Source organism: Ovis aries, chromosome 5 (assembly GCF_016772045.2).
Source record: "Ovis aries strain OAR_USU_Benz2616 breed Rambouillet chromosome 5, ARS-UI_Ramb_v3.0, whole genome shotgun sequence".
Lineage (NCBI taxonomy): Eukaryota > Metazoa > Chordata > Mammalia > Artiodactyla > Bovidae > Ovis > Ovis aries.
In genome coordinates this window covers 7,714,313-7,731,918 of record NC_056058.1, presented here as the reverse complement: position 1 = coordinate 7,731,918, position 17,606 = coordinate 7,714,313, and the positions used below count along the sequence as shown (strand labels likewise).

Below are 17,606 nucleotides of genomic sequence, written 5' to 3'. Positions count from 1 at the left end.
CGGCCAGCGATCCTGACTACTGCCTCCCTGGAGCCCTCTCATGCACAAACCCTTCATGGCTTCCCGTTGCCCAGAGCGACATCTTCCTCACCAGTTTCCCTTCCCCGTTTCCCAGCCGTCCCAGCTTTTTCTGGCTGTGTGCTGGGGTCTTGGCTGCTGTGCAGACCTTTCTCTAGTTGCAACGTGCCGCCTTCTCATTGCAGTGGCTTCTCTTGTTGCGGAGCACGCGCTCTAGAGCACTCGGGCTTCAGTTGTTGTGGCCCGTGTGCTTAGCAGTCGTGGCTCCCGGGCTCTAGAGCACAGGCTCTACAGTTGTGGTGCACAGGCTTAGTTGCCAGTGGCACATGAGATCTTTTGGGACCAGGGACTGAACCCACCTCTGTTGCATTAACTGGTGGATTCTTTACCGCAGAGCCACCAGGGAAGCCCTCAGCCTTTCCAGTTTTCACAATGGCTGTACCCACTGCCTGGAACACCTTCCTCCAATTTGGGAGACTCCTTTCACCTGATAGCTCACTCTAGCCCTCCAGCTCTCCTCACCTTCATTCAGTCATTTGACAAACACACACTGAGCAACTACTTTGTGCCTGACCCTATTACAGGTAGAGGTGATGAAGACCGAGCAGGTTCCTGCCCTGATAAAGGGGAAACAGATAAGAAGCAAGGAGGCAAACAAATAAGAACCCTAGAATGGGACATGAGAGATGAAGATATCTCAGTGTAGGGGATCGAGATGGGCATTGCTGACAAGGGACCATTAGAACTAAGACATGGGGTTTCTCTTGTGGTCCCGTGGCTAACACCCCAAGCTCCTAATGCAGGGGGCCTGGATTCCATCCCTGATCAGGGAACTATTAATCGATCCCACATGCCACAGCTAAAGAGTTTGCATGCCACAATGAAGATCAAAGATCCTATGTAGCAAAACTAAGACCAGTCAAATAAATAAATAAATAAAAATATTTAGGGACTTCCCTGGAGGCCCAGTGGTAAAAACACTGCGCTTCCACTACAGGGGGTGCGGATTCCATCCCTAAGATCCCACGTGTTGCAGTGAAGCCAAAAAAATAAATGAATAAATATATTTATGTTCTGTTCAGTTGCTCAGTCGTGTCCGACTCTGCAACCCCATGGACTGCAGCATGCCAGGCTTCACTGTCTTTCACCATCTCCGGGAGTTTGCTCAAACTCATTGAGTCAGTGATGCCATCCAACCATCTCATCCTCTGTCACCCTCTTCTCCTCCTGCCCTCAATCTTTCCCAGCATCAGGGTCTTTTCCAATGAGTTGGGTCTTTTCCAATGAGTTGGCTCTTTGCATCAGGTGGCCTAAGTAATGGAGCTTCAGCTTCAGCATTAGTCCTTCCAATGAATATTCAGGGTGGATTTCCTTTAGGATGGACTGGTTTGAGCTAAAAGAACTGTGATCTGAAATGAGGAGCCTTTCAGACTGTAAGCTGTAAGCCAGAGAGGCAAACAGTCTGGTAGCATGTTCCAGGTGGAAGGAAAAGAAAGTGCAAAGGCCCAGAGGAGAAAGGGGTGGGTGGATAAGAGGAACAGCAAGGAGGCCAGGGTGCTGGGTGCAGAGTGAGCAAGGGTAGGCGCTCAGGGAAACTGATGGGGGCTGAGTTCCAAGGGGCTGAAGATCTGGGTTTAAATGAAAACCACAGTGGACACCACTGGAGGGGTTAGGCCGAGGGAAGCTGACCTGATCAAGGTTGGAAATGATAACACTGCCATTTCTTTTTTTTTTTAATTTTTTTATTTGGCTGTGCTGGGTCTTGGTTGCGTCAGGTGGCATCTTCATTTCTGCATGTGGGATCTTCAGTTGTGTCATGAAGGATCTAGTTTCCTGACCAGGGATTGAATCCAGGCCCCCTGCATTGGGAGCATGGAGTCTTTAAGCACTGGATCACGAGGGAAGTCCCAACATTGCCATTTCTTCTCCCAGGGATCCTTCCCTGCAGTTTCCCATGGACTCTGCTGCCTCCCATGGCCTCTCTCAGTTCCACTCTGACCCTTCCATGTGATCCTACCTGGCTCCCACAGCATTCTGAGCTCTGTGGGCCTCTGTCTTGCTCACTGCTGAATCCCCGATGTCTAGTATATAGAGCCTGGCACACAGCTGGTGAAATAACGGTCAACTGAAGAATGAATATACCCAGCACATGTTAGAGGAACAGCAGGACCGAGGTGCTGGGACGTGAACCTGCTCGAAGCCAGTCCCTATCTGGACATGGACATGTCTGGCCTCAGTTAGACCAGGGCTCAGTCAGAGGGAAGGATGGGGGCTGATGGGGCCTCCTGAAGGAGGAATGGGTGTGAGGGCTTAAAGTGGAAGAAAAGGGGGTGAAAAGAAAGGAACTCACTTCCATCAAGCACCTACTGGCTCAACAGCTCTGGGCAGGGGAAGAAGGGAACTCACTTCCATCAAGCACCTACTGGCTCAACAGCTCTGGGCAGGGGAAGAAGGGAAGCGATACTCCCACCCTTGGTGGGGGATGGGCAGGCAGTGGTTTCCCTGCCTTAAGACCCTCCACTGGACAGGACATCCCAATGGATGTCTTGGCCTCATGGGCTATGTGGTCAGACCACTCCAACCTTCCTTGCCCAGGGCCTCACCCAGGACCTCATCTCTTCCAGCTCACCTCTGAACTAAGACACTCTGTGTGCATGCGTGGGTGTGTTTTTTAAGTTGCTTCAGTCATGCAAGACTTTGTGCGACCCTAGGAATTGTAGCCCGCCAGGCTCCTCTGTCCATGGGATTCTCCAGGCAAAGAATACTGGAATGGGTTGCCATGCTCTCCTCCGGGGGATCTTCCCTACCCAGGGATCAAACCTGTCTCTCTTACGTCTCCTACACTGACAAGCAGGTTCTTTACCACTAGCATCACCTGGGAAGCCCAAGACACTCTGACACCCTTTATTACTTCCTTGCTGCCCCAGCTCCTGAAACTTGTCTTCCTTCTTTCCTGCAGGTGTGGCACTTGTCCCCCGCCCCACACACACTTTTCCTCTTGCTTCAGAGAAGGGGAGCATTCCCCCTCACCTTGGCTTTTCATTACCTCTTTCCTTGGCCATAGGCTGAGGTCTCTTCTGTGACAAACCAAAGTGTTAATTGCTCAGTCATACCCGAATCCTCGAGACCCTATGGACTGTAGCCCGCCAGGCTCCTTTGTCCATGGGATTCTCCAGGCAAGGATACTAGAGTGGGTTGCCATTTTCTGCTCCAGGGGATCTTCCTGACCCAGGGATCAAACCCACATCTCCCGAGTCTCATCACTGAAGGCGGATTCTTTACCATCTGAGCCACCAGGGATTCTATGATAAAGTGAAACCTGCAGCAAACGCTCATTTCTCAGGCACACCCCTTCCCAGAGCTCTTGGCTCTCTCCCCTGCATCTCTCCCCACTGCTTGCTCCATTCTTCCCCTTCTCCATTCTGCTCTACGCCCCAAGAGGCTGACCTCTACAGACCGTATCAATGGACATCCTTGTCCTCTGGCTTCCAAGTGGGTTTGGCCAATAGGAGGCACTGGCAGAAGATGAAGCGGTGGGGCAGGGGATAGGTAGAGGGAGAAGGAGAAACAGGATATTAATTCACCTGTATCTTTCCTGGTAGGGTCACCACTTCAGCTGACTGTATCGCTTGACCAAAGGTCCTGTCCATACAATCCACAGGGTATTAAAGAGCAGAGACATCATTTGGTCAACAAAAGTCTGTATAGTCAAAGCTATGATTTTTCCAGTAGTCATGTATGGATGTGAAAGTGAGTGCCGAAGAATTGATGCTTTTGAACTGTGGTGTGGAGAAGACTCTTGAGAGTCGCTTAGACAGCAAGGAGATCAAACCAGTCAGTCCTAAAGGAAATCAATCCTGAATATTCATTGGAAGGACTGATGCTGAAGCTGAATCTCCAGTACTTTGGCCACCTGATGTGAAAAGCTGACTCACTGGAAAAGATCCTGATGCTGGGAAAGACCCTGTCCCCCGGGAAACAAGGGGGCAACAGAGGGTGAGATGGTTAGATAGCATCACCAACTCAACAGGCATGACTCTGAGCAAACACCAGAGATAGTGAAGGACAGAGAGCCAGATGTGCTGCAGTCCATGGGGTCACAAATAGTCAGACACGACTTAGTGACTGAACAACAAACAGCACACAAACCTCTCTCTGGGCTCTGCTAACATCCTTCCTTCCCCCTTCCCAGGCAGGGGGATCCGGAAGTGGTCATGGCTCTTCAGGGTTGCTCACTGGGGTTTGCTGCACTAACCCCTGTTGGTTTCCCCAAACCCTGCCCACTGTATATGGTCCCTATAGCAAATCTGTCTCAAATTGCCCCATTTGAATGTTAGTTGTTCCCTCCAGGCTCCCAACTGGGGTCCCCGCTCTTCCCTCCCATCTCCACTTAACTGCATTCAGAGCATCCAAGTCCACTGTCCTCAGCTTGAATTCTCAGGTTTCCTCCCTCACAGTCTGCATGCCTCAATCCTCCAAATCTCTCAGTAGCTTTTGATACCATGGGCTATGTATGCCTCTCTTCCTTGACCTCCTCCCCCACCATTTCTGGGGCATCACCCCTGCCTACTTCCTCTGCTGCCTATCCCTAACCCCTCCTCCTTTGCTTGTCTCTTAGATGCTGCGGACTCCCAAGTCTTGTTTGTTCTCCACTCTGTTCTGGGAAGGCTTCATTCTCTCTCCCAGCTTCAGTGCCCTTTTGCCTCACCAAACACGGATGCTTGCTGGATTATCTTTAACCTATTAGATGCTTCCAGGTTCCTGCCTCAGGGGTCCTGCTCCCTCAGGTTCAATATGCCCCAAACGTGCTTCTGGTTTTCCCTGGGATTCTACTCCTCCTTCAAGGGCCTGGACTTCATCCTCTATTGCCTGGACCACACCCATTCTTCCAAGCCTCCCCACCTTGTCTTCCCCCTCTGGTCCTGCCCCCTTACCAGCTCCCAAGTAATATTCCAGACATGCAGATCTGTCTGGGACCCTTCCCTGCGGCCCCGGTCATACTGGAGATGTGGCTCCTGGCCTCGTGTTGGAAGCATTCTGCATTCCCACGTCTTCCCATCCCAAACCTTCCTCCCAGTCCCACAGAAATGCTAAATGACCTGTGCACGGGAGGTTTCTGTGGACTGGAGCACATTCTAGCAGGATTCAGCTCTAAGGCCGCCTCCTCCAGGTAGGTGCCCATCCCATCCCCTCGCCCCTAGTCCCTCATTCCACTCGGGCCTGACCACATAGGGCTGGGAGAATCTGCCCGGCTTTATCTCCCTTGTCCGTCCACTGGTGCGTGGCCACGGATTACAGTTGGTAGCAAGGACATGTACATGAGTGGGTGAGCGAATGAATGAGTGAATGATAAGGGAGTAAACGATGGAACGTGATCTGGAGACGTGAGCCCGGAGCAGGAAAAGGCAGACGCGGTGTCTGGGAGGGGCCTCAGTCAGAGTCCAAAACCTCCGGGTGTCGGCTCCTCCTCAGCTCTAAGAAAGACGCTCCCGGATTGGCTCAGGCTGAGAGAGGCGGGTTTTGGCCGAGCCTCTAGTTGCTATTGGCTCACTTGCCAGGACTCTGCCCAATCAACGCGATCGCCTCTCCCCTCTCCCCACCAAACCGCCTTTCGCCGGCCAGCAGCCGCGGAGGCGTAAGACGGCGCCTTCTCGTTACCCTGACAACCGTCAGCGGACCACCCCCCCCCCCCGTCGCCCTGGCAACTGTTCGAGGCCTCTCGTCAGCCTTCTCCTGGGCCCCTCCGGTCACCCAGACAACCTCTACCCGTTCCGGTTAACCATCAGCCCTTTCCCCGTCACCCTAGCAACGGTCACCAGACCCACCGCCAACCTTGCCCGCCCCCCGCCCCCGCGACACACCGTCTTCATCCTGCACACAGGCTTCCTCGTCCTAAACCTTAGCTGAGGTCCCGGGCGCCCTCTTCCTCTCGTCCATCTTCCTGGCCCCTCGACTGCGGCGAGGAAGAGTAGAGGCGGGGAGGCCGGATGGGTGGGGTCTGGGGGTCCTGGCTCAGATCGGGGCTAACAGACCATCTGGTTCTGAGGCTGTGCGCAGCTCTGGGCCTATCTTCTCGCTCTCACTCTTGCGTGAGAAGTTCAGCCGCCACAGGGAGCTTCTCAAAATGCAAACCATGTCCCTCCCCTGCTGAAAACCCTCCCTGGCTCCCCTTGAGAATCAGATCCGAACTCTTTGAAGCCCCTGGCGGTCTGGCTGTGGCCTCTTCCTCGCGCCTGCCCCCTCGCTCTACCCTAGCAGGCACTAATCTCCACACTGTTTGCTACTCGAGTAGCCCAAGCTTATCCCAGCCTCTGACCTTCCTGTCACTGCTTCCCACTCCCTGAAACGAAAACCTTTCCTGGGACCGGTCACACACCCACGTTGCTCTTTCTGCCTTTTCTCTGTTAACTCCAGAAGGGGGCCTGTGTCCTTGAATACACTCTATCCTCGGGGCCTAGAACAGCTCCTGACACATAGAATGAGTGAAAGGATTTTTATGCAGGGGACAAAAGAGGACAGAGCGGGGTAACCAGCAGGCAGGCTTTGGCTAGGCAGGTCCATCCAGGAGATAAAAGTGAAAAAGTAAAAAGTGTTAGTCGCTCAGTCATGTCCAAGTCTTTGTGACCCCCATAGACTGTAACCCACCAGGCTCTCTGTCCAGGGTATTCTCCAGGCGAAAACACTGGAGTGGGTTGCCATGCCCTTCTCCAGGAGATCATCCCCAACCAGGGATCAAATCCGGGTCTCCTGCATTGCAGGCAGATTCTTTACCATCTGAGCCACCAGAGAAGCCCCCAGAGATAAGAGAAAGGTATTATTTCTGAGACCCTCAGACTGATTCATCACACTGCTGCAAGTCGTAACAGTGTTCCCAGAGGCCAGGACAAGGCTAGGGAGATAAAAGTTAATGCTGTGACCAGCCTGGGGCTGGATGGTTCACCTTCGACATGTATGATCTTCACTTGGAGGCTGGAGCCAGGAGTCCCCATGAAGAATCAGCAGAAACTCTGGTTAATTTGGAACAGAAGAGTCTAGGAACTGGGGAGGCAGGCCTGACACCCTAGATGGCTATTCAGGGAGCTGGTCCCAATCTTACTTATCCTAACAGAGCCAAGAGCTGTTTTCCCATAGATCTGAGACAGAGATCCCAGGGATCTTTCCCAGGCTGGGGTGGTAGAATTTGACCTCACAAGGCCAGGAGTCATGACCGGGAGGGAGATCATGGGAGTTTATCCAGGGCCTGGCTGGAGAGGAGTTTGGACCTCCACCTGCCTGTGTAAGTGAGGAACTGAATTTTTCATCGTATTTAATTTTAATTAACTTGCATTTAAATGGAAGTAGCCAGACGTTGCTACAAGTACTGTATTGGACAGAGCAGCATTTAGCTGAGGACTCCAGACTGGTGGTGGGAGCCAGGGACAGAAAGATCATAGTTCATGGTCAACGCAGCTCTGGGCTTTGACTTTGGCAAGATGGGTGGGGCCTCATGGAGAGGAGAAGTAGGACACTCAGTATCTACCTCCGCAGAGAGGCATACCTGGTTCCCAGGGGTCAAAGTGCTTGCTCACACGTGCATACATGCCTGCCTGTATGTGAGCATATGAGGGTGGTGTGCCTGAGGGTATCCACAGAGGCACTTGTGTGCAGTCTAGGAGTTCCATCCATGTGCATCAAGAGTCCATCCGTATATATACAACCTGGGAGCATGCAAGCCAGTGTGAGAACTCCTGGGTGCATGCAAGCCAGTGAGCTAGGGCCATCAGTCCAGCAGGTCTTGCAAGAAGGCCCACATATACTGGTGCATTTCCACAGGGTTGGTCTGAGGGATCCAGTGCCCCATGCCTGGCAGGATGTGGGCTTCAAGCCGGCCTGGCACAAAACGGCTGCTGATGGCCTCTACCAGCCCTTGCTCAAAATAGGGGTCCTTCTTCCCCCATAGCAGCAGTGTGGGTGTGGCCAGCTCCTGGGGCTCCAGGGGGAAGGTCCTATGATCAAGACAGACAGACAGACAGGCAGAAGGATGGCTGCTCCACCCCCACCCCCATGCCCACAACTCTCCTGAGCCTGTCAGGCCCTGGGTCCTCACCTGAAAATGTTTCGATAGTAGTTGAGGGGCCCGGTGAGGCCACCAGGCTGTGAGAAGTCATAAAGGAAGGCTTCAAGTTCGCTGGGGGTCAACTGTGGGATGCCACTCTTGCGGTGGGTGAGGGTGGTCTTCAGGATCTGGGCATACAACAAGACGCTGGCTTCAGTCCCAACCCACGACCCTCCACCCAGCCCTGGGCCTTCACCCTACTGCACCTGGAAGTCAGACATGGATAGCAGCTTCTCAGGCAGCCAGGGAAGCTGGAATAGGAACATGTAGTTGGAACGGAAGAACTGGCCGATGTGGTGCAAAGAGTAGTCTAGGGTAGGGAGAAGGAGGCAGGTGTGAGGCCTGGGTTTCTGCGGGCCCCACGCCTCTGCACTTGACACATACCCAGATCATGCACATAGATATGCCAAGACTCAGGAATACCACGGCTGCCTGCCTGAGCCTGTGGGGACACTCAGTGGTCCTCTCGGCCAGGGCCCCAGCTTGTCTCTCTCCTAAGTGGCCACTGTACCCACAGAATGGGGGCACTTTCCTCCACAGTCCCCAGGAGCTCCCTGAGCCACTGGCGTGCTTCCCCTGCCATGTCTGAATGCGTTTCTCCTGCCTCATTCAGCTAACATTTATTGACCACCTACTGACCCTGTTCTAGACTCTGGAGATATAGCAGTGCATGGAACAGACAAAACTCTCTTGCCCTCAGGAAGCTGGAGACGGAGACAGATAAGAAACAAAAAAAAAAGAAAGAGAGATAATACAGCTCTGACTACAATTCTGGGATTTAAAATTAGGTGATGTGATGGACACTGGGTGGCCAGAGAAATGACACCTCAAATGTTATTTTGTAGTTGCTTCTGTTTCCCCAACTGGACCATGGGATAATAACATTTTCAGAAGCCCAGGAGGCTTGTGTAGGTTACTCTATGCAGGCTCCTTGTCAAAGCAACTGTAGGGCCTTTCCTGGTGGTCCAGTGGTTAAGAATGCACCCTGCAATGCAGGGGGACCTGGGTTCAATTCCTGGTCTGGGAAGATCTCACATGCTGTGGAATAACAAAGCCCGTGGACCACAGCTACTGAGCCTGTGCTCCAGAGCCTGGGAGCCACAACTATTGAGCTCACATGTCACAACTACTGAAGCCCACACACCTAGAACCCATGCTCTGCAACAAGAAAAGCCACCACAATGGGAAGCCTGTGCACCACAACAAAGAGTAGTCCTTGCTCACCGAAACAGGAGAAAGCCCACGTGCAGAAACAAAGACCCATCACAGCCAAAAATAAATAAACAGTAGATCTTGAGGGGGGGGAAAGCAATTGTAACCTGTAAGTGCTCACAAAAATGTGGATTACTCCTAGGTGTACCATCATGGATTATAGATTGAGAACACCATGGGGGAAGGAACCCAAGTTTACCACTGTGCCCCCAGCCCCCAGAGTGGTGACAAGGCGGACAGACATAGAAGTGCTGACACAGACATACACACCCCTTCACACAAGCACACACCAGCATCCAGGACTCCCCAACACACCTTGGTACACTGACATGGGGGGAGCACTGACCACTACCATTCGCTCCACCAGAGATGGGTAGTAGATGGAGAAATTCCAGGCTAGGAGTGCACCCCAGTCATGGGCCACGAGGATACACTTGGAATAACCTGGCAGGGAGGTCAGAGGAAACTGTTTAAGTGAGATGTCAGGTAGTGGTGAGGCAGGGGTGAGGGGGGCCAGGGCTGGGATGGGGGCACCTCCCTACCCAGGCCCAGAATGACATCCTGGATATCTGCCATCAGCAGGTCCATGGTGTAACAATCCACATCCTTTGGCGCATCGGAGGAGCCATATCCCCGCAGGTCCACAGCCACCACGTGGAAACGGCTCTGAAACTCCCGGAGCTGGTAGCGCCAGGAGAACCTGTTAGGCGGGCCAGGGAGGGAGGTTGAGTCAGGATACCAGGGCAGCACCTCTGCATGACACCCAGCAGGGACCCTGGGGTGACCCCCACTTTCCTGCCCAGGACTTTGCAGAAGGGAGGATGGGGAACCACAGCAGGTCAGCTGTGCCCTGGATTCTGGGCAGCCTCAACATGGATATTTCTTCGTCCCATCCCCTCAGGGCTTCCTGTCTCCATCTATCTCCGTGTGGACCCCTGTCCTCCAGCACCCCGTCTAGGCCTGATATACTTTGCCTTAGCGGCTCCCAGTCTACCCAGCACTTGTCTCTGCCTCCTCAGTGCTCTAGTGGTCCAAGCTCCACACCTCCCGCCCCACCCTATCCCCCACCCCCGTCCCTCCCCACCCCACCCCTCCCTCCCGCATCCAGTCCTGTGCGTCCCAGGACCCTGGGCCTCCGACATACCAGTTCTCAGGGAAGCCATGCAGAAACAGCATGAGGGGCCCCTTGCCGCGTCCAGCGGAGACATAGTGCAGGCGCAGGCCCGAGCTCTGGGGGAGGGCACAGTCTGAGACCTGGGAAACCCTTCTTCCCCGGGCCTGAACACCTCCCTTCTACCGGGTCACATGCGTACTTAGACTTGGATTCAACCATTTGCCACTCCGCACCTGTCCAACACCGGCCGGCCTTCCAGGATCCTTGACCCTCGAAAGCCCGGTGACGGCGCCCCCTCCCGCCCCCCTCCCCTCATCATGCTCACCCTGAGAATCAGGAAGCAGTGCTCTCCCAGCGTGGGGTCGCTCAAGCAGACCGGTGGGTTGTGCCGGGGGCGCCCGCAAAAGCCGCGTCGCGGCCGACACATCACATGTGTGAGCGCGATGCAACCATAGACAGCTGCAGCCACCAGCGCCGCCGAGAACACGAGGCTCCACATAAAGGCACGAAGCAGCTTCAGAGTGAGGCGCGAGGGCGCCAGTAGCGCCGTCACCACCAGCTCGGGCATGTCTCCGCGTCCCGGGACTACCGCGTTGACGTCTGGGGTATGGGCGAGGGGCGCGGGCTGCAGCAGCGAGGCGGGATCTGGGCTGGCGAGCCCGCCGCCTTTGGTCTGGAGCCCCTCCGTGTCGTCGGGGTTTGCCGAACGCACCGAGAGAAGAGGCGGGCGGCTCAGACCGAAACTGCCGTGGCTTACAACTCAACTAAGTGCTAGATAAACACCTGGGCGCGACAGTGGCAGGGAGCAAGGCTCGAGGTGCGGGGGAGGAGGCTGCGAGGACCAGACTCAGGTGATTGGGGTGGAGTCTTGGGGAGAAGGGATGCTAAAGACTCGGGCTGTGGGAGAGATCTAGAAAGGCTTAGGCGAGTCTTAAGGGGCGGGGGTCTAGTAGGACGACGGAGTTGGCTGGGTGATCCGGGTCTAAAGTCTAGAGGGAGACTGGGGTCCTGCATGAACCGAAGACAGGAGGCGCTGTGGGTGAAATGGGCGGGGTCTGGGGCAAAGGGGCGGGGCAATGCAGGGTAAGTGCGGCCTACTAGCTGGAAAGGTGGGCCCCAACTAGGCCTAAGAGCGTTATGTAGGCTAGGGGCGCGGCTTAGGAGGCTGGGAATGAGGATGGAGCCTAAGAAGGCGGGGCCTAAGTTGGGCGGAGAAGGCCCGAGGCAGGGTCTGGATGGATTCTGTGAGAGGGATGGACCAATGAGCTGGGAGTCGGCCTGGTTACTGGCCAATGAGGCGGGGGGCCGGGGTCGGGACCTAATATGGCGGGTCAAGCGGGCCCGGAAGCGGAAGAAGGGGGATAAGCAGTGCCATGGCGAAGGTTAGGAGGGAATAGCGGGCTGTCGCCGCGGCCCAAGGAGGCCTCGGAAGCTTCTGCCGCTACCCTCATCTCCCAGGAGCTCCCCTCCCTGGAGCGCGCGACCCTCCCCTCAGTCTGACTCCGAGGGACCTGGCAGCACCTACACTAAGCTCTGGTTCCAACGGTGGTCCAGTGGCTCAGACCCCGCGCCGGCTCCAGTTGGTCCAGCGGATCCGTTGGCCCGCCCCTGTACGCCTGTGATTGGATAGCGGCGGTTATTGACGTGCAGGCTACACCCCCGGAGCCAATCCGCAGTTGTTGAGACCGGGACTCAGCCAGTGAAGACCGGAGCTTAACTCCTAGAAGGCAGGCCCGGCCCGGGCGCTGGAGAATCGGACTGGTCGAATCACTGGGGCTCTGGCCAAAAGAGGAAAAAGAGTAGGGTTGGATGAGAAGCCCGGCAGGGTAGCTTCTTCCTCTTCCAGTTTTGCAATCTTCCTCCTAAGATCCTAAACATTTCAAAGTTACTCATTACTTAACCCTGATAATAATCCTATTAAGTGTAGATACTATCACCCTCCTGTATTATAAACCAAGAGCCTGAAATTCGAGTATTAAGTCATTTGCCTGAAGCCTAACAGCTGACTCAACAGCAATCAAGGACTTGAGAAAAATAGCAGTCTTGGGCTCCACCTCTTCCTCCAGCCAGAGGCAGCCTTTGGGATGATTTTCGGTATTTATTAATAGCCATCTCTAAATGTGTTTATGTGGATTTATCTTTTGACTACCAATTTGGGGCATTGACTGTCATTGTCACCACCACTGCAGGAGCCGTATCCATGTTGTTTTCCTACTGGTTCCCTCTAACTTTACCCCATTTTGTCACCTCTCATCTTCCCTTACAAGGGCTTTCGTGGTGACTTAGTGGTAAAATCCGCCTGCCAACGCAGGAGATGCAAGTTTGACCCCTGAGTCGCGAAGATCCCCTGGAGAAGGAAATGGCAACCCACTCCAATGTTCTTGCCTGGGAAATCCCATGGACAGAGCAGCCTGGTGGGCTACAGTCCCCAGGGTCACAAGAGTCGGACACGACTTAGCTACTGATCATCATCAAATCTTCCCTTACATCTACCAGTTAACCTTGCCTTTGTATTGTCAAAGCTGCTCAACATTTGTCCTAGGACTATATTAAGTTCATAGGTCCCTATTTATTTTTTTAATCAAATACTGCAGAAGTGATTTAATCAGTATAAAATTGAAAGAGCTTTGGATCTGTAATAAAAATCCAAATTTGGGAAAGGGCAAACTTGAAAACAGCAGCTTGTAGAGGAGGGCTGGGGGTGGTGTAGGCATGAACAGGCATGTCGGAGCTGAGGACATGTCAAACCAGTGTAGTTTCCTGGTTTCTCAAGGAAAACATTTATACACCTGTTTTTTTTTTTCTTTTATACTTAAGGTCAATCAGTGTTCAGATAGGTCCGTTCCTTGTCTTGGTGATATACAAACATTTCTTCACCTCGCATTTATCACCTACCTTTTCTTGTACAATTAGCCTGTATCGTGGCTTTGGTTTCACTTACAGTTTCCATCAAATCAATTTTCCAACCACTTGATCCAGGAATCCCTCCTCCTGAGGCCTCTAACCTGGCTGCTGCACACACCAGCCATGGCTGGGGGGTGTTTGTGGATCTCCCTTCTGCAGAACACCGACTCCTACATTCCCCCTACCCAGACCCATCCCCAAGCTCTACCCTTAGACAAAGAGACAGCAGTAGTCACAGGATGATAATTTTATATTCAGTACAAATGTTTATTTTTGCAATGAGAACTGCACAAAAAAAAAAAAAAAACCTTTTAGTATATAAGTGAAAAGTCTACGAATTCCCTTCTACAAATGTCTAAAGTGTTTAATACAAGTCTCAGATTCACTGACATAATTATTGGCCAAGCGATCCGTGCATACAGTACAGTATGGGCTCGTACACACCTCTTACTCTTGTATAGAACTAAGATTTCTAGTACTGTGGGAGGGGATGGGAAGTGGCCAGAGAAATTAAATAGTAGATCCAAGTTCTAATTACAACCCAGTTAGAGAAACACCCTTCAAGGAGGTGTGGAGAGGGCCATGGCAGAGTTAAATCTTTAGAAGGAAGGTGCAGACAAAACCGTTTCTCCAGCTAAACAGACTTGGCCTGGGGAAGTTTCTGAACAAAACACGGAACAAAAAATGAGAGTGGGATGAGAAGGAAGAAACCCCATGGAACCAAAATATAAGTCACACTTGAACCAGCACAGTGGTTTGTTTATAAGGAAGTGCTGTGGGAGGGGGAAGGTGGGGGGAGGAGTGGGGCAGGTCTCTGGCTGAATGCCTGAACTACATATACCATCAGTTGGGACGTTTGGCAGATCCCAAACCCAAGATACAGGGCCTTTCTGCTTGAAAAAAAGGAGAATGTGGGTTAATAAACAGTGCTGGAAGTGTTTCAACCACTGTGTCTTTGCATACGTGTTAAGTGATAAACTTTCATCTTACATCCTGGGGGCTGCTCTTGAGTACTGCCCTTGCCCTGTGGCTGGGGCATGTGTGTACAGATGGGTGCACAGGCAGGCCCAGCAGGGTGTCCACCCAGCAGGCTTAGGGGTGGAGTGGGGTGAGGACCCTATCTGGGGGGGATGTACATTATTTAAGTATCTTGTTAACCCTGAGCTTAAATGAAAGGAGTTCGGCAGAGGCAGGCAAGGTGGGAGACGTGGCTCAAGTCCTTTGGGTGAGTAGGAGATCAGGATGGAGGAAGGGAAAGAATACTGTTTGGAGTTTGGCCAGGTTCTGCTGGAGCATGTTACCAACTTTGAGTCCACAGGGAGAAGGGGTACCTGGGCTCCCAGTTAACAGCTTCAGTCTAGAGGGGGCAGCTCCTGCCCAGGGACAGGCCAGGTGGTCCCATGCGGTAGTTCTTATACCGTGGTGGTGCATGTGTGCGTGTGTGTGTGTGTGCGTGTGTGTGTTGGGGGGGGAGACTTAGCCTAGGCAACAGCAGGTGGTTCACAAAGAAATATCAGGGAGACGCCAGCATTAAAAAAGAGAGATGTGTTTATTCCATGATCAGTACAGACCAAATGCATATTCACCGTATGAAAGTCAAACCAGTCAATGACTCCAGAGTTTGGCCAACACTGAGGCGCCAGCGTCATGGTGTAGAGTGGGTTCTCATGGCACGCGTAACCTCACCAAGGGCTCCAATTATAAAATTAAAAAAAAAAGTCGGGAAGGGGCAGCCGGTTGGTAGGGCCAAGCGCCAGGCAGGGAGTCTCTGCCTCAGTCTGTGGCCTATGGCCCCTTGCACCCGCCTCACCCCCTGGCCCTTCCTCTCCTGGTTTAAAAAAAAAAAAAAAAAACTCAAAAAAAAAAAAAACAACAAACCCCCAAACCCCAACAGATTTTACGTTAAAAATAAAAAGAAGCCAACAAATGGGGGGAGGAAAAAGGATAAGAAAACGCAGTTTTCTGGTTTTAGAATTAAAAATAGACTAGTAAAAGTTTGAAACTGAGTAAAATATAGGCAGTTTTTTTTGTGTGTTTTGTATGTTTTGTATTTTTTGTGTGTGTGGGGTTTTTTTTTGAGTTTTTTTTACACCAGTTTGGTGGAGTCACCAACAAACTTCAAACAAAGATATGCCAACTATGCTTCACTACACAGTACAGCCACGGTCACACACTACCCACAGCGCGGTGGCAGCCGCCGCTCAATGAGGAGACGATCACACCATTTCAGAGATAAGCAGTGCCATTGTGTCTGGAGGAGAAGAAAGAATTAAAAATAAAATAGAATCCAACAAAAAATATATATATAGAAAAAAACAAAACAAAACAAAACCAGAAACACAGGTGGGAAGGAACTGACTTTGGTTGGTGGCCTCACTTGCCAGGCAAGGCCGGCCCACACACACGCGGGTGACAGTCACCTCGCTCCAGATTGCCATGGACACACACACACCTCCACGGCACTATTCCCTTTTGCACAAGCGAACACTTACAGAGAGCGGCTCTCAATTAAAGGCTTGTGGGGGGAGGGGAAGGGAGGGGTGGGGTCTGTTCAAGGCAAAGTCAGTGCCAGCAAGGGGGTGGGCCAGCGCCCTTGCCACCTCCAGCTCTTGCAAGCCTGCCCTGGTCTCCTGGGTGTGGGCAGCGGCAGCTGGGGTGTGGGAAAGGACTCCCGGCGGGCAGGACGTCACGAACGTCACGCTCTTGGGGACAGTAAACCAGTCACGGTGGCGGCAGCAACGATGTCCTGTGTATACTGTGTAGACATTTGGCAGAGAGAAGGGCCTCTGCCCCACACGCGGGGACTCGGGGCTTGGGTCTAGCCGGCACTTGCTCATGGCGAGGCGTGCCCTGTGCCGACGTCCTGTGGGGGTGGCAGGACGTCCGGCTGGCTGTAAGGCAGACAGGCTCTGCGATCCTCAGCTGCCCGCCAGGCCTGCCCCAGGCACAGCATGCAGGAGAGCCAGGCCTGGAGACAACCCCTCGCCGCTGCCACTGCCTCCACTGCTGCCCCTAACACTATGGAGAGTCAACGTTTTGCCAGGAAATCAAAGTCAGAAGTCACCCAGGTGCTCTCAGAAAAGATTTTCTTCAAATATTGACAACAGATCACTCTGGAAATTCATGTCAATGGTAGCTGCCATCTGGAGGAGAGAGGAGGGTGGGAGGAAGTGAAATTCAGTGCCCTGCCCTCCAGCGATGGCTCTCCCCACAAGCCCACACTGCAGCACTTCCCGAATCGGGCCTCAGCACCCTGGAGGCCCAGAGGGCCAGCACAGCACAAACAAGGAGAGCTCGGCCCCAAGTTCCTGCCCAACGGCTCTCTGCTTGCACCCCGCCACCTCCTGGACCTCAGGGTCCCCTTTCTCAACTCCCCCAGGGATGGATCTCTTCCCAGCGGTGCCCAGCAGAGACCCCCCCCACCCGCTTACCGCTTCCCGGCGCCTTCGCTCCTGCTCCTGCTTCCGGGCCAGCTCTCTCTGCTGGTCCAGCATGGACTGGGGCTGGGAGCTCCGGGCCTGGGGGGCGGCGGCGGCAGCTACGGCAGCTGCCTGTTGCTGCTGCTGCTGCTGTTCCTGGCGCTGCTGCTGCTGCTGCTCCTGGCGCCGCCGTGCCTCCTCATGGGCTCGCCGGGCCTGCTCCAGCGCATCCTCATCCTCCCGGCTCCTAGGCAGGGCAGGGCTCCATGTCAGTGTCCGCATGGGGACGGGTTTGAGCCCAGGGAGCCCCACGCCCCATCCCGATCCCGAGCCCACCTCATGCGCTCCTGCCGCAGCCGCTCCTTCTCCTTCTCTGCGTGCTCAGCCTGCGCCTTCAAGGCCTTCTCGCGCTCCTCCTTCTCCCGGGCTGCGCGGCGGAACTGCTCGAAGCTGTCGCTTGAGGACTTTGCTGTGGAGGATGGGGTGGTGGGATGCTTCTGCACCAGGCTAGCCCAGGAGCCCATGTTCTTGATTTTTAGGTCCTGTGAGACAGACAGACCACAGGGCTGGTGAAACACTCTGCTGTGCCTAGACTCCTTGAGAGGCCCGAAGTCTGAGGATGCGCCCACCAAGGCAGCTCCCCGGGTGCCCTGGGGGGGTGGGAGTGACGAGCGTTCGCGGCTCCAACCGCTCCTACCTTTTTGGGTGCAACTGGTGTCTTCGGCTCCTGTTTCTGTTTGTCCTTGTCTGGGGCCCCTGGTGGGGGTGCATTCTGCTCAGGGGGCCGAATGACAGGCCTCCCGACATCCACAGGCTTCATCTCAGGCCCTGGAACACAAACAGC

At 53.7% G+C, this 17,606-nt stretch overlaps 2 protein-coding genes across 4 annotated transcripts in view; both read right to left on the bottom strand.

Annotated features, from left to right (window-relative positions):
* Nucleotides 1–1,661: 1,661 nt before the first annotated feature.
* On the bottom strand, nt 1,662–12,035 carry EPHX3 (epoxide hydrolase 3). 3 transcript variants are annotated; one of them, XM_027979124.2, is made up of 8 exons: nt 11,965–12,035; nt 10,765–11,039; nt 10,470–10,555; nt 9,868–10,025; nt 9,641–9,769; nt 8,320–8,423; nt 8,105–8,241; nt 6,498–8,003 (listed from the first exon to the last, which is right to left on the bottom strand). In XM_027979124.2, the coding sequence occupies exons 2-8, from the start codon at nt 11,005–11,007 to the stop codon at nt 7,778–7,780; spliced, it is 1,083 nt and encodes a 360-aa protein (XP_027834925.1). In that variant the 5' UTR covers nt 11,008–11,039; nt 11,965–12,035; the 3' UTR covers nt 6,498–7,777. The 3 variants fall into 3 exon arrangements, with proteins under 3 accessions (XP_042105704.1, XP_027834925.1, XP_042105703.1); XM_042249770.2 differs by lacking the exon at nt 6,498–8,003 and adding an exon at nt 1,662–1,877 and having other exon boundaries at nt 10,765–12,035; XM_042249769.1 differs by having other exon boundaries at nt 10,765–12,035.
* A 2,838-nt stretch (nt 12,036–14,873) lies between these two features.
* The window catches only part of BRD4 (bromodomain containing 4), an 86,897-nt gene continuing 84,164 nt past the window's right edge, over nt 14,874–17,606 (bottom strand). Inside the window, exons 17-20 of the mRNA XM_027979120.3 lie at nt 17,460–17,590; nt 17,099–17,304; nt 16,775–17,009; nt 14,874–16,486 (exon numbers count right to left, since the gene is read on the bottom strand). Coding sequence (XP_027834921.1) covers nt 16,418–16,486; nt 16,775–17,009; nt 17,099–17,304; nt 17,460–17,590 — 641 coding nt within the window. The 3' untranslated portion in view covers nt 14,874–16,417. The remainder of the gene's footprint in view (nt 16,487–16,774; nt 17,010–17,098; nt 17,305–17,459; nt 17,591–17,606) is intronic.